Source organism: Pseudopodoces humilis, chromosome 2 (assembly GCF_049639895.1).
Source record: "Pseudopodoces humilis isolate 2021_Gansu_Grassland_sample_001 chromosome 2, ASM4963989v1, whole genome shotgun sequence".
Taxonomy (NCBI): Eukaryota; Metazoa; Chordata; class Aves; order Passeriformes; family Paridae; genus Pseudopodoces; species Pseudopodoces humilis.
Window position 1 is genome coordinate 68521991 of NC_142201.1, and position 17554 is coordinate 68539544.

General features: G+C 34.3%; 1 protein-coding gene across 1 annotated transcript in view; it reads right to left on the reverse strand.

Annotated features, from left to right (window-relative positions):
• PAN3 (poly(A) specific ribonuclease subunit PAN3) overlaps positions 1 to 17554 on the reverse strand; it is a 78930-nt gene that overhangs the window by 34619 nt on the left and 26757 nt on the right. Inside the window, 2 exon segments of the mRNA XM_014249570.2 lie at positions 1962 to 2112; positions 9512 to 9673. Of these exon segments, the coding sequence (XP_014105045.2) occupies positions 1962 to 2112; positions 9512 to 9673 (313 nt within the window).

Consider the following 17554-nt stretch of genomic DNA (forward strand, 5'->3'; position numbering starts at 1 on the left):
ACTCAAATCCACAAAGTTATTCTACTGGAGAGTATGCACCCTTTAACTAGAAGGAGACTTCTATTTATTCAGAGGAAAACTCTTATAAACTCTTTATATGGATTTCATTTGAATTGTTTTCACTTATTGAAAGCTAACAGATCTCAACCATTTTTTCATGACAACTTCAGAATGTATTTCAATGTTTTTTTATTCTGTCATCCAGTATGATCTAAGTGGTGAAGTTTCCCCACACAAAAATACTGCCTTCTTACTTAAGACCCTAATTTTTTAGAAAGAGCACCTCCTAGCTGACCTTGAGGTAACAGGAATTTCTGTGGATGGATCCTGTTGACAGCTTTAATGTTGACATTTAAATAAATGAGAATTAGATTAAATTAGATTAAGAGAATTCTGCACTCAGTGAGAGAAGAAAAGCTTCTAGAAAAATTCAGAGAATCCCATCAGGATGCCTACTTTGAACTATATTTTCATTTTAGTTATAAAGGAAGAGCAGGGAAACAAGCCAACTCTGCCTGAAGTTAGTTCTTAGGAATACTCCCCCATCCCTCTTGTCCATAAACAAACAATAGTATCTGAGACTAGAAAGTATGCAGCATTGGTATCTATATTTATTTTTAGGAGCTGAAATTGTTGTGCAAACCTCTTTCATCAGTGTTACTTATCCTTTCAAGTATTACTTACAGATAGTAAAGAAATTGGACTGTGAAGGATCCCTCTGAGACCCCACTGGACACTTTCCAAAAGTAGATCATTTTACTGTATTCTATTTAATCCTTTATACACTTTTCAATCCAGGTGACAAGGCTGAGAGGCATATAAACACAACAGTTTTCCAATAAGACGGTACAGCACAATATAGGATCAAGCAGACACAGTACCACAACATGTTCATTTGGTCAGCAGAAGTATCAATCACTTTCCTAGCCTGCTCTGGTATGTTTTTACATGCAAACTAAATGCTGGCTTCTTTCACATTGACACTGGCATCAAGAAAGACTAAAGTTCATTTTAATAAATGGTAATTGCCAATAAATGTTAAAAAAAAAAAAATTATAATATTTGTTGGTCTGCCTTTTGGCAATTACATAATGCTTCTTGGTAGCCACAAGGGACTGCTGGAGGTTTAAGTACATACAGAAACTCATTAAAGAATCAGCAGTGTGAATATCCAGATTTTCTGATGGCTATGTATTAAAAATACTTTAATTCTAATTTAAATGAAATTATTGTAATTAAGTTAACATCCTAAGATCAGAAGACTAAAAGATGCATGAAGGGCTTGTACTCTACAGATGTGTAAAAAAATCTGTCACTCAATTACATGACTGCATGGAATACATTTCAGTAAGAGTTTTAAACCTGGGAAATAACTATAAATTTGCCTTAAGATGACATGTGACAGAAGCAATAAAAATTAACACTATTTTGCAAGGCACAGTATTATGGAATTAGCTTGTCTTCTATTTTGTGTTTTTAATCCAGGTTTTTAAGTCCTCATATGCACTCATTAATGCTGCAAAAAATTACTTCTAGATCACACAATCTAGAAACAAATAAAAAGAGCACACTGGTGTGTAGTAAACCAAGATCATATGCATTGTAGACTAAAATGCATTTCTAGACTATGGGTAGTTTAAATCATCTTCAGGTACTGCTCTGGCAAGAACCACTTAAGACACAGTATATGATAAACTCAGCAATCCTTTTCCCCGAAAAGAGCAGAGTAAATTGTTAATTTCAATGCTGCTGTGGCTGAGCGGATTTCACAGCCTGCAGTGTTATTTCCATACTACTGGAATATAAATCCAAAGTTCCTCTGCTTTTTAATGATTGTCTTAAAATTAAGAGCTAAAGTAGGAGGTAGCTACATTTATACCCGATAAATCTGGTAACTATATATATAGGGTTACATTTGACAAAACAAACCACTGTACTAGAAATCATTACTCTCGACTTACCTGGTGCTAACCCAGCAGTAGCAGGACTTCCCAAGGAGGGGTGAGAGAACAAGGCTTGAGAGAAGGCAGACATACTTGACTGGGATACATTACTCAGCCTGGAGGTTGATCCTCCTTTAGGAATAAACTCACTTGCAGAAGGATTTGGTGTCTGTATAAAAAAAATAATAAATGTTTATTTTAAATGAGATGGGATGAAGAGTGCCTATTTGGTAGAAAATACTTTCTAGAAAGGCCTACTAGTACAGAGGGTATTTTTAAGATACATACAGCTTGCTGACAAATACTGAAAGCTGGTCTGCATGAACAAATTTAGATGTGTTTTTGGCTTATGTCTGAAGTACTATAAGCAAACTTTCCATATGAGCAGCTGGTCTACAAATTCATACATTTTGCAAAAGGTTTTCCATAAGCATTACATTACAAATTGGAGAACAGACTTGACACTGAAAAAGCTTTGCCACAGCTGGACAGACTGTTTCCCTGTGACTTGAGCAATTTCATCTCAAACGAACTAGCAATTTCAAATTAAAGGAGTAAAAACTATTCCTACTAGAAAAGTCACCCCTGCCTCTATTTCAAATAGATCTGTATGTTCAGATTTTTTGTGAAGCTAACTTCTGCTTTAATTACCTGTTTAACTTATCTAGCACCCTTAATAATGAAGTCTAACTTGGTGCCACAATAAAAAATAGAAGGAGAATGATGGTCAAACATGAGTATCTGTTAGTGCATAAAACAAACACACAAGCAATTTTTAATTTCTATTAAAATCAGTCCAGACAGTTTTGTAGTTTAGGATCGTGGCGTGTTTGTTTTGAAGTGAGGTTTTCGTTTGATTTGGAGTAGGGAAGGTTAGAAAAGGAAATCCCAATTAGAGCTCAAAAGACAAAAAGCTTACCATTGGACAGCCAATTACAAATGACAGGAGTGTAACAAAAACTACGTTAAGCCAAGAAATAAAATCAATTATTACATGAAGACTCTGAAAAGCTAGAAGATTATTAAATTACAGGACTTAGTTTATTAAGTAATTTGCAAAGTACCTCTCAAAAGTGTCTAAACTAGTTGGGTAAAATAAGACAGCAACAGTTCCCAATAGACAAGGGATACTGTTAAGATAATCCATAATGTTTTTTTACAGAAAATTATACTGGACTACTTTGGTTTCAGGCAGTTTTAAAATAACCAAATATATCAACTGTTAGTTAAGTTACCAATATTGATTTTACCAATATAAAGTGACATCAGAGAAAGTAAGCTAGTGCCAAATTAGAAGTGAAATGTGAAAAATCAGCGTAGACAGTGAAGGAAGTATTTGAAAAGAGTTTTTGTTAATTGGGTTTTAATACCTTTATTTGAATATTTCTGTGAAATATCATAGTATTAATGTATTTCAGTGCACTGAAAAAGAGGATTCTCAAAGTCGTAAAATTGAGGAAGATGTTCAAGTTTAAAAGCAAATAGCAAAAATGTTCTACCTTTAATCACACAGTAAATTTTAATCACCATCCACTTTATGATATCAACTTTACCACCTTATTTGTCACCTTACATGTGCATGTTTCTCAATATTCAAAGAACAGCTGTAAGTAAATACGTAGATTGTGAAGTAAAACATATTTAAATGGGTAAAGAGTTCAAATGAATTTTAAAACTCTTTAATCATAGTTAAGGAAAACAAGATATACGCTAATACAGCAAAACAAATGAGAAGTTGAGTTATACAGACTGAAAACACATATCTGACACACGTATAATCAAAAGGTAATATTATGGACTTATCTGAATTTAAGTACAGGAATACCTAAGAGAATGGTGTTCCCCTAGATAAAAACTGGCATGCAACCATTCAGCAAAATCTGCACTGAAACTGGAGAAAATTACAGAAGTGGTGAAGAGTGAAGCAGAACTTTTCCAAACAATGACAGAGCTAAATAGTTATCAAATAAAACAACTGGGAGAGCAAGGGACACTGTTTGTATCATCTTGCTAAAAGAACATAACACCAGAGAACTACATGATCCACACTTTTCGACCGTTGAAAGTAGCAATGACACATGCACAGCTCTATCACATCTAAATACTGTATCAACCAGGCAACAAGGGCAGGACATAGCATTAGGTTTGAAACATGCAAGCAGAGAAAAAGACACCTTCTGGAAGGTAACTAGAGCAGCTGAGAGAGTTCCCAAAATCCCATCCATGGCATTCTGGCTAAACTCTTATCATTTTCACCTACTGATTCAAACACCTCCTACAGCAGAGAGATGCTTCTTATTTCTAAATGCATTCTACAAATTTTCATAGACATGTTTTCATGTATAAAAGTTACTTATTAAATGTTACCTATAGCCTTCAAAATTTTTAAATGCAGCTTCACTTTAACAAAGAGCTCCACTTTAACTGGTAGGTATTTTAATTTATGCAAATGAAAGAGTCAAACCCAGCAATCTGCTAGGGCTGACCTGGTTTATACTGTAGAATTACAAACAGCAATAAGTCAAGTTTGATGGAAATTCAGTTTCATTCCATTTTTTGATATCACAATTCAGGATAAGCACCAAAACTTTGTATGATGAAGTTGTTTTTCCATAACTTTGATGAAAATGTTGTCTCTGAGTAAATAGATTTGATTTATGAAAATCAACCCTGTACTATGAAAGCCTGTTTTACTTCTCTGTGATGCTACATGAAGCTGCAATCCAAGACTTTCCCCACTGGTAAAAAAAAAGTGATTTAACTTTTGGTTGCAATTTTAAAAGACCCTTCCATCTTCAAGTTGTTTTCTAAATACAGAAAAATACTCAAGATACAAAGTCACTAGCCAGAATAAACTAATCCAAGTAATACAACAAATTATAGTGGAATGGTGGTCAAAACTAATAAATGCTTGGACAATTTGAAGCCTAAGCCTCAATCCACTTTAAATTCATTACATCTATGTGAAGCTGCAGTTCTTAAAAATTTTCATGCTTTTGAAAATATTTTATCTGAAGTAAAATATTAGTATTTCTGAATACAGTTTTCTTCCATGAAAATAATTAAAACAATGAGGCCAGATTAAGTGACTAAACTAAGTGAGGAAATGCAATACTACTATCAGCTCTTTAATATTTAATATTTTAATTACTTTTGAATCTTTGTAGATAATTATTTGGCAGCAATGACCATGCAAATATGCCAAGATTAACAAGGCATATTCTTAATAGCCAATGATTCAAAATCTTATATTCTTGGCCTGAAAAAATATCCTACTTTCACTCTGTCAGGTCATAATACAACATATAAATTCCAGTTTTAGCTTTACATTTGGATCAATGGTAAGCCTGAAAATCTGTTTAAACGGTAACCACACTTCAGAACCTGACAGGGTATTCTTATCGTTTTTCCATTAGAGTCCTACCAAACTTCCCAAAATGACATTAAAAAATAATTTAACTTCTATAAGAATGAAAATAATCTCAATCATCTTAGTGAAAACGTTTTCTTCACTCTGTATTATGTTTAAATTTTGCACAAGTACAGCTCTAAACAAATTTCATTTAATTAGTAATTAATTATTCATCTCAGAATAAAATAACTTATTCATGCTAGATGAGACTTAAAATTTTAAGTCAGGATAAATCAGGATTGGTAAAATATGTAGAGAATATGAGTATTGAAAACTGTCATTAATTTTCAGAGTAACCAGAAGAATGAACATGCAAGAGTCATGCAATGATTATGCAATACTGTGATGTTAAAAAGTAGCAAATGTACTTCTGAACCCAAAACAATAAAAAAAAGCCTACTTGCATTGTCTGCACCTTGTTAACTAAGTCTATTTTCAGTTTCAAATGTAAATGTCCCATAAAAAGGCACATTCAAAATTTCAAAATGCTAATCAACGTGTTGTCAACAAACAGAATTAAAGAGAAGGAAGTTCAGCTGTGTCAGCTACATTATGTATTTCTAGCAAACCACCTAAGATGACATCTAACTGATACCTTTGCTAAAATTTCCATCATTCCCTTTTCCTCTCAACCTTGGCAACTGAAATCTCATCTCCCTTCTTCCAATATATTAATAAAGATGCTGTGAACTAAAGCAGTAAAGCAACTTCCCTAATTATCACCCAAATACTTTTATCATGCATTCTCAGAATGATTCCATGAAGAAATTTCATCTAAATACCCTGTCTTCAGATTCTTTATGTCCATGCTTCTTTTCAGTCAGCTTTGCAAAGAAACTTCCAAAGACAGACCACAAAACTGAGTCCATCCAGCTCCACTTACAAAAACAATTCCTAAACTTCTATACATTAGAGTGAAAAAAACATAATTAAACACATATAAATACAGTCCAAATGAAGGCTGATTTTAGCCATGATGCAATTACTAAGGATGGAACCAAAAAAGTACAAAGTGAGGCCAGGATTATTAAACAATTCATTTGTATCACCAGTCAGCTCAGAGTATGTCTGGTGGCTTTTATGCTTTTACAGGTATTAAAAGGAAATAAAATTAAGTATGGAGGGGAAGAAGCAAAATATTCTGTGAGTACCACAAAAAAAAGCCCACAAAAAAACACCCCAAAACAATACAAGACTCCTTAAAAGAAAGTATAGATGAAATCAGAGAGCAAGCCAAGGATCTAAGCTGAAGACCCATCACCGGAAGGACTACACAGCAGCATGTGGCATTACTGTATGTTAAGGAGTTGCACATAACAGATTTCTGTAATCCAGAAATAAATTCAAAATTCCTGTTTCATCAGCTATAAACTTCAATACATATGATTTGTCTTTATGCTCCTCAGTGAAACTTCTAAGGCCCCACTGCTATACTAATTAATAAATGAACCCTCAAAGTGCCTTTAAGTACAGAAGTGAGCTGGAACACAGGGACATACAAGTTATGAAAGTCATTTTTGGAAAGTCATGTGAGGATCCCACAGGAATACTGGAAACCACTCTTCTCTCTCTGTCTCATTTCTCATTCAGCATCTCACAGCACAGCTCTACAGCAGCAGCAGCAGAGACACCACATCAGCTTCAGAGGCTGTAATACCACTTCATTAGCTTGGTTCTGGTACATTCAACCAAAGCCCAAAGCTAGCTACCTAACTCAAAAAGTAGGCCAATCTCATTTGATTTCTGAAGTATGTGCTAATGTACTTCCCATGCTAGAAACTGGATACAAGCCTCTTTGTTCTCTTTTTATGTTCTCCTTCACTTCCAAATTCATGCTGATCTGTTCTGACATCCCAAATTACATAATCATGTAATGATTACAGAAAACCACCACTAAGCCACACCCATGCTTTAAGGCAGGGCAGTCATTTACCAGTCTATTTTTGGCACAGTTTTCATATCTCTTAGGAATACAGAAACATGCAGAAGTCTTTCTCGAGCTTAACATGTTGTTATTTTGTTGTTGTTGGGTATTGGGGTTTCTTTGTCGTTTTTTTTTTTTTTTAAATGGGCAGAAGTTTTATATGAGGAGATTTACTTTACAGAGCATTGTTGCAATTGCTCCAGGGATTCCTTGCAAGCCATGACATCAGGAAAGGATGCATTTTGTGATGTCAGAGCAACCCAGAAGACATGGAAGGTTGCCAAGGACTTCAAAGCAAATCTCTTTCTATCCCACCATTGAATTTGTGTAACATGCTACACTATTATAATTACTGTGACAAGTTATCACATCACTCCAACAATAGGCTCTAATAAATTTCAAATTGCCAACATTATTAGTTACGTTACTCTACTGTTCTTGCAAAAGAATTAAGAGTCAATTTTGTTAAAGCTGGATAAAATTTGTTGGCTAAAGATTTATTGGTTTATAAACCAGAGCACAGGCTCAGACAGAACTATTAGTGAAGTCTTGTTACAACCAATGAGTAGAGCTCACTAAAAAGTAAACTTTAGAATTAGATTTAGAATATTTTCAATGTTTCTTTAACAAAAGTCCTTCAAAGTACTGTAAAAACATCTAAATTTTAGAGGTCTATGCTCCTAATGCAACATACTTGAAAAAATTAATTTTGATTATTGTTTTTTGCTCAAGAAACAAAGAATCAGTTATTGATGGTGAATAAGACCTGTGTAACTAAAATGTATCTATTCCTACTTTTTGAAGGAGGATTACCATCTGCTATTATAATATATATCATGTGGTAGTATAGGAGCTCAGAACATTTCCCAATATAAGGTAGGATCCGTCACTATAAAACAAACTTTGATTTGTTTAATTTTGCTTTTTTAATGCACTACTCAGAGCACAATTCACTCTGCAGACTTCACTTTTAATCATGTAAGTGTAACACCATATTTAAACAAAACATATCTGGATTATAAAGTCATAGCCATGCAGGATTAACCGTTAAATTATACTACAATGCAAGTTTTGACACCTTTCCTTCTTCAGTCTTGCCAGACTCCACAGTTTCTCTTCAATCCCTCCTGTTTCTCCTCCAATTCTATTTATTATGGCTGGCACATTTTTTTGTCTGTATTTCCACCACATGTGCATACACATGCTTTGTTAAAGCCCACATCTCCATGGGAAGCTATGTAACTGTATCACATAATATAAAAGCCACACATACTTTTAGTCAATTATGTACATGGGATTCTGGTGCAATAAAGGAGCCTGGAATTGCACCCTTCAAACGCTACATGCTCTGCAGCCAGTCCCAAAGACTGCCAGCCTCAGATAGCATGGGGACCTTGAACTTCCTTCCCTTTGCCACACTTTGAACACTACTTAGAGGTAGTGTTAAGAACTGAGAAGACAACTGCTCCTGGCAAGAAGCTTCAGGTTTCAGGCTACTACCTCTCCAGCCGCCAAAAGCATTAAGTTCTTTTACTTCTAATCTAAATGGATTAGATTTATAACAAAGCTTATTGCATCACTGTACAGCAAGAAAACAAGAGAGGACAGGAGTGCTAACAGGACTTTTTTTGCCCATTAATGCCCTGAAAACTAAAGACCTATTTTCTGATTCTCTCTTCTCAGAACAACTGTGTTTAATTATGGCTTACATTCACTATTATGCATGCAGTAAATTCAGTTTGTCAATCTTCTCTCCCTTGAAAACAGTATTGCTTCACAGGCTCTCAACAACTGTCCTTCAAGCTTACCTGGTCCTTCTACCAATGTTTTCTTTAAGCTTCTTCATCAGTGGCTATGCTGCCTCCCCAGCAGCAAAAGGGCCAAGACAGACTGAAGGTCCAAATGTCCCTAAACAACATGGCACCATGCTGCCTACATCACGCTGCCCATGACATGACATGACATGGTTGTTTGCTTTAAGAATACATTTCATGATTGCTTTTGCTCCTTCTTCTCAGATTATACCAAAATCAAATAAACTATATAGTTCAGCAATTGGTGAAGATAATTAAATATCCCCAAATCACTCTCTTAGAGGACCACTACGCCTATTATGTGAAATAAATATTTGATTTGATCTTAACTCATACTTGGAGTAACTCTAACATTTTCCAGAACTGAAAATAAAACATCCAAAATACTGAAAAAATTACTAGTAAAAAATAATTTTACCTGTAAATTGTTTTCTGTGACTCTGTTCCACCAAACCATATTGATGGGTACTCCTGTTTTACACCTGTCAGCCAGACAGCCGATAGGGTTCTTTGATTTTCTTGCTTTTGATCCCACCGGAACTATCCTCTCATCCAGCATCCCCAGTCGATACTTCCTGGGCTATGAAAAAGAAGGAGAGAAACCAGGCCACTCCTAACAACCCTCATCTAAAGCTACACTAAAATAGGTATTATACTGTGATATGATCCTGGATTGGTGGAATAGGAAACAATTTGCAAGTAAAATTTAACTGAGACTGTTTCCTTTCAATCCTGACAATTTGGTTATAATAAACAATGCTATAAAAAATTAAAAAGAAAACAAACTTTAGGGACTACTAATTATTTGCAAGCAATGCCATTCATCACGAGTCAGCCACTGAAATATGCACATAAATTTGAAAATTCTGTCCAAATGAGAAACTGTTATAAAAAAAAAAATCCATATTTTCAAAATAAATACCTTCAATCACATCATAATAACACCTCCCTTGAAATTTCTACCAAACAAATTTTAAATTCAAATTTGCCATGACTCATCTCCTGAAAATTTACTTTTAAAAATCAGGTAGAACTGAGTAGCCAATTGCAACAGAACTCTGAGAAAAACATTTCTGCTCAGGTTATAATTTAAAAAAAAATAATTTCAGCTACTTAAGTGAAAATAGACAATCAGTCTTAAGTGAAAATAGACAAGAATTACTATGACAGATGCATTGGGAACTGTCATAAAATTGAGAAAATAAAACACATTTGAGGAAATTAACATGCAGGAATCACTTGCACCTCATTAACAGTGACATTTCTATTACATTGTCAATGATCTCCACAAATGGAAGTATTTATAAAGAATGGTATGAACATTAAATTCAAAAGACACACTGTAAAAAAGAAAATCTGTTAAATACTTTCAAACAGGTAAAGTACAGAAGTTTTCCAGATTTCTCTGCGCTTTCAAACCTATCTACCTATCTAGGTGTATCTACCTAGATATTAAATATCATCAAAAAGAAATATTTTAGCACCTATGCATATTTAGACCAGGACCTTTTATGACAGTTATATCAACAATTGGATCAAATTGCAGGAGTTGGCTGGTCTTTTGCTGTGGGGTTTTGTTAGGGTATTTTTATGTGACAGTGAAACTAACATCTGGATATAGATCACTCTAAGTAATCAAAGCTTAACTTACCATTATTCAGAGATCTACTTTACCCAGCACCTTAGAAATCTTAGCAACGTGTACCTTCATACACACTTTAGAAATAATTCCTCATGAAACAAGGCCAGAATCTAACTGGAGAAGATTTCCCACTCACACAGAAACAATTAATAAAACACAGGACAAAACTACCATAACATGGCTGCAAAAACAAAACCTAAATCGATTCTCTCCTCTACTTTCCTGGAACCTTTTAGGCTAAAAACTTCGGAAAGAATTAAAACTCAGTGGAGTCCACACTACCTCATTTTCCCAAAAAAACCCAAACAAACCAACGCCTCCAAAAAACCCACAAAACCCACAAACAAAACAACAAAAAACCCCAAAGGATACCAACATGGACAATGAACTACCAAAGCAAATAAACTCCACGGAGGAGTTAACCAAATATAGTAACAATAAACAAGTCTGAATATTAGCATACCAATTAGAAATCTGTGATGGGTAGTATAAAGTCCTCCTGCAGTTCAAAGACACACCTGATCATGGTAAATCTAAATATTGGTTGATTATTTGGAGAAAATCTGAATTATTAGGCAACTTATCTCAGCAAATTAGAAAGACTACTAAAATCCTAACCTGCAAAGCCCTTACAGCTGAGAAGCTGGACATTTAAGCAAGATTTGACTTTAGGGCAGGGTTTGAATGTAGTATGTATTTTTCTTAGGCCAACTATTGGAAATAACATAGTGAAGAGTAACAGTTTCCCTGGAACCTTCCCCATCTCTCTCTCCCCTCAAGCTCCACACCAAGTGCAGGGGCATAGTCTGCCTCAGACTGCTGGACTACAAACCAGTGCCCAAACATAGGAATTCCATAATAACTGGTTGTCTACAAACATTTTCAAAAGGAGAACCAAAACAAAAGAGGAAATGAACCAATCTGGAAAAAGGCAGTTTTGGTCACAACAGGATGACCAGATTCCAGACAACAGGATGAAACTGTATTCTAGGCTTTCTGAAAGACAATATAGAGACAATATGAATTCACGTTCCAGTAGTTCTTTACTTACTTGCATTAAAAAATGAAATTAAGCACTGGATGACTCTAAAATAAAACTTTTTCCTTTCATTACTTATAAAACATTAGGGGATTACTAGGTCAAAATTTCATTATTTAGACAGACATTAGAAGATGGAATATACAATATTAACATTTGGAAATAAATTTTAGCCTACGTGCAGTGAAGTTATTCTAAATAACACTTGTTCTCAATGAGCAAACTTGGATCTGATTTAGAAATGCAATCTGAATTTAAAGGATATCAGCAAACAGAGTATCTGCCAAGAGAAGACATTCAACAGAAGGGAAAACAAATAAATTGAGAAGTCTGAATAAGTGTATCAACTTTGGTATATCCCTGACCTCTACGCAGAGCAGGAAGTAAAGCAACACAAATAGTTCACCTTAAAATGAGCAAGAATTCACCAACCACTGATCATTTCTGTACATATATATAAAAATATGTAAATATATCTACCTAAAACACAGAGGGCATGACAATCTGGACTAATAAAACAAACTTTTATGCTTGGGGACAATTTCTCTTGAATGTTTACAAAAACAATTGGTTTTTTGCCTTCCATACAGTCTATGAGGTAAAAAAAACTGTTCAGATACAGCAATTAATGGCTCCAAATGTTTACATGAGGACAGGGAACAGCTAACTACCTTCAATTGCGAGCAACAGCTTAACTTCCCCCAGGGTGAGAAGGGTAAGCATTTTCAGCCATAGCTAATAATTATAACCCTTGCCCTGCAGAACCAAGCTGTTGCAAGCAATTAATGATAGGAGCCTATTGATTGGCACAATTGTTAGGAAAGATAAACCTCTAAAGTCTGAAAAACATTACACTTGAAACAAAAGAAAGCCACTCCAAAAAAAAGTCCTTCCTAAGTAGCATCTTCATCTGAGAACACTACTAATGATGATTAACTTCTAGCCCATGCTAGAACATATTCCTCAAGTAAGTTTAATTACTTGGTTCTCATTCATTCAACAAGAACTTTGGGAATACATTCAGCAACTCTATATTCTTCCTACTATTTGCTGTGTTTTTGCCCCTAGTTCCTCCTGTTTCAAGGACAGTGGGCAATATCACACTTCCTTTTTGTAATTCAGGATTAAACTGACCTCTAGTGTAGGATGTTCCATAGCTATCCTATAGGGGATAGAGGAATAAACTTAAACAAGAAAATATCTACAAACACTCAAACTTTAAAGACTTTCATGTAGTATTTAAGTCTAGATAAGCTGATAAATCAAACTACATAATTACAAAATTTTCTTCTACTCAAGATCTACAACTCAATTTTTTGGGGATCACTCGGGTCCCAAATTACATTTCTGCTACTTAAAATGCATTTACTTCTACCAGGTTTTGAATTTTAGATTTACAAGACCTTTCTAGTACCAAAATATACCCAATTAAGCCTGGCATACAAACACATGAGCAGGCTATTGTGTTTCAAAGTATTGTGAAGAGTCTGAGCTATGGTAATGCTGTCTCTGTGCTTCTACCATCAAACCAAATGGAAGTCATCTTAAGCTTTCTCCATCACAGGCTAAATGAAGCAGCATTACCTTAAATTACTATAGCTAAAAGGTATCACAGTAGCATTAGCTAGGGCTCATCTGTTGTACAACGAGTTCACTGTATTTGTATATATATATACAAACAACAGAACACTACATTATCAGACAGAAAAGGGAAAAAAAAGCTATATAATCTCACACTTTCCTTGTACTACTTACTGTACTACCAAAAATATGTGAGACATTCCATTTTAAATTTCAATGCTGATTTTTGAAAGACTTCATTTATTTTTTTTAAATTAATGGCAAAGAGATAATTAGAAAAAGAGGTTAAACACTCAGCTAGGCTGCTAGTCTACTTAAAAATTAAAAATTTCTGTTTCATTATGCCTTTAAAACTAAAACCAAAATAAAAGTTCTTGGTGTCATTATTGCTGTTTTCACCCAACAACCACAACTGATTAGCTGGAATAAGACAGTACTTGAAACACCAAGCCATAGATATGAAGTTCAATATGTTATCAAGCCCCTATACAGGCACAATCAGCTCAGCAGTACCTTAATTGTGATACAACTGTTACTGTTCATTACTGAACCCTGTTAACTGTTACACCTGAACATGAGTTATGGCAAACAGGAAAATCCCAACAGATTTTTAAGATGGAAGTATGAAAAAGAAAAGCTGTCATTTAAGTGAAGTTAAACTGTTTAAGTTTTGTAGCCAATGAAGCCACAAAACCCCTTCACATGGAATGCGTTAATTGCTAACCAAAATACCCTCTACTCTTCCTTTTTTATTACACTGGTAGACAGGCAGACCACATCTGTGGTTTTTCATAACTCAGCTTCTGAAGGCTGGAAGCATTTTTTTAATTTTTGATATCCACAAAAAAAAAAAAAAAAAAAAAAAAAAAAGGAATAGAAGCTTGGTCAACAGCTTAAAAATAATTGTGTGGTTAGCTGGAGAGCTTTTTACCTTACAAAAAAAAGATGACTATCCTAACATTTATAATGTTTATATGCTTATAATTTTGAAGTTTCCAATATTACACATTGTAATTACATGAAATTAACAGACTAGACACCCTTCCATCCAGATTGCTCATGAAAACCTGGGTTTGGCTTGGGACAGAATTTCATTAGTTCTGAAGTATCACAGAAAGTATTACAGAGAGAAACAAAATATATTCCTCTACCCCAAGAAGAATTAAGTGTGACATTTGGCATGGAAATGTCTTATTCCAGAGAAACACATCTGAACACTGAAAAAAAAAATTAAAAATAAATAAAAAATTCTTGGTTTAAACAAATTTTAGAGATACAATAGATCAGGCATTGTATGAAGCATTTTAAACCATAGCTGAAGGAAACTTTTCAGGTGAACATCCTAAAACAGTTTATTTCATGAGTATATATGCTGAAGGTATGAAAATCTTGAAGAGTTCAGAAGCAGGAAAACTGATATAACTAAGTCAAATGTTTACTCATCAATTTTGCAGCCTAGCTACGCTGGGATGAGGTATGAATTACCACAAGTTTAAATCCTGGCATGGATTTAGTTGTACTGACGAACTTCTTTACTGAGAAATTCTTATCACCTGTTGAATTGATGTAAACTGGTGGAAAAGCAGACTTTTTTCTACCACCATTAAAGTGGGTAGTTCTAACTGTAGTGAAGACTTGTCAGAGTACCACCACCCCAAGATGTACTTTCAAAAAATCCATTGTTAAATGAACTCTACAGGCAAACCACAGGTTTTCCTCATGTTTAAAGTTTTCTTTTAATAGGACAGAATTTTTTATATTACTTACAAAAAAAGTGGAAAAATCATGTGCAGTTACCAAATATATAGGTAAGAGGGTTAAAGACTGATGTAACTTTTACTGTCTTTAACAGGCATATGATTTCTCAAATGTGATATATTTTCTAGCTGCTCTAAATATTTGTATAGTGTCTCCACCTAACATGTGCATGAGTATAAAAAAATTTTAATTATTTTACTGCAAATCACTCTTGAAGACTACATACACCTTGGCACAGAAAAAAAATCAAAGCTTGTAAATACAACACAAGCATCTAGCATATCAGTTACATTTGAAGTTATTCGACTCCAAATACATAAAATGATGAGGCAAAAAGATATAAAAGTACTTCATATTTTTAAAGAGAAATGCTTTTATAATTTGACTTAGGTATCACAATGATCACTAATCCACACACAAAAATAAAAGTGAATAATATATTCTCTCATGACACACTTAGAAATCAAAAATACATATTTATCTAAATAGTAATAACTAAGACAGCAAGACCACACAACCAAGGAACAATTCCCATAACTAACTCTTCCAAGGGAAAATGTAAAGCAGATAACGTTTTATGATATCCTTGTAACATGTTTTAGACCACCATACCACTTACATTTATTAGTCTTTTCATAAATCATAGTCTTTCTGCATTTCTGCATTAACCTTCTTTAGCATCAACTATAATGTTTTATTATTGCAGTATGGGTGAATAAATCCCAGAAGGAAAAATTTAGGCTTGAAATATAAGTGTAGCCCAGGTACATTATAGAATCTGTGAAGCCATAATTCTGTCTCTTAGCACACAGTGACATGATGCTTGATCATTACCCCTCAACTCATCAGAACATGATTCGTGCTTCTGAGATTGTACTACGCAGGAGGATCTGAAAGGTGAAACTGTCTTGACACGCTTTCATTAAAAGTAAATTCAGCAAGACCAAACACGGCATATACGGCTTTTCAATGAACACCGCTGAACTAGATAATGATCAGGTATCAGAGGTGTCAAGACAGAGCTGGAAAGAAGAAACTGGAGAGAAATACAGCTTTCCAACAGGAAACAAAACTAGATGGGAGGCAAGACACTCAAAAATAAAATATCAACTGTTTAAGTCTTAAGAATTTACTATCCCACAGGACCTAAGTTATCTATTGTTTTCTTTTAACTTGAGAGGTCAAACCCTTCTCATACTCATTAAAAAGCTTGCATTTATGCAGACTAAGGCTTACAGGTAGTCTTCGCTTCAAATAATTTTCCATGCATATTTATTTCTGCTGATCAAAGAAAATTAATTAAGTCTGCTGTCCAGTCTCACTTGCTGTAAATCTCCACAGATGGCACTGAACAGCTGCATCCTGTTCAGGGTGAATTTCAATTCAGATAATCTCTTATACTTTCCTTTCTAATCCAGAGTTTTTGTCCTTGCCTTTACTCACCTAAAATCAATGGAAGGCATTCTAGGAAAAAATTGATTCAAAATACATAAAAAGCAGCAATAAAATTGTGTTTAAAGTTGTTCAGTACAGCAATTAGTTCAGCCCTTGTAGCCTGTGAACTGAAGTTATTCTCACCTTAACGGACCTCCTCTAGGTGTGACTGAACAATTAAAAAAATGAAATGGAAATAAGTCAGTGTTAGAAACTTTTCATAAGAGTTCAGTTGTCATGAGGATTGAAGGTATGAAAAAACAACGTAAAATGTAAAAGTAAATGTTTTTCACTATCATGTAGGGCTGACCAGTGACAAGTATAGGAACCTTTAGCCTGGATTGGTGGCAACAGTCTCAGAACAAATTTAAACGAAAGTTTCATAATATATTTTCATCTTAGTGCATTAAGCTGTCATGTCCTTGACAGCAGATTCTAATCAATTACTTCACAAGTTTTAATGAACTGTTTACCAGAAGCACCAAAATGAAATAAAGAACTTTTCCAGACAGATTATTTCAGGTTTAGAGAGGAGCACTTTTCTAGATAATGGCTAAAGTCAATTTAGGAAAAACACCCAGGAAGTTCAAGTTCAGAATGCCACCCCTATTTTTAACAAGCATAACATGTACTTGAAGAAAAAAATGAAATTAACATGACATCATTATTCTTGGGAAAGGGTGTTAGTCTATTACTAACTCTAGCTTTTGTTCCATGCTTCACATATCCTACTTGTGCATTGTAGAGTAATACTTACCTAAAAATCTCTTATAGGAAATTCACTTTAAGGTTGCTTGTCTTACTGCATGTGGAGTTACAACAACCGGACAGTAAATCCAGAAGGTTTTACAGTTGACAGAACCTCCACCAAGGCTCCATCTACAGAAATACTTAGCTCCTTTGATTTCATTTTAAGTATCCTATAAAAATGTCTTTAAACAGTAATCTTAGCTTTCCTGAAATCTAAAATTGAAATGCAGTTTAATAATTTCTAAACAGAGATAATT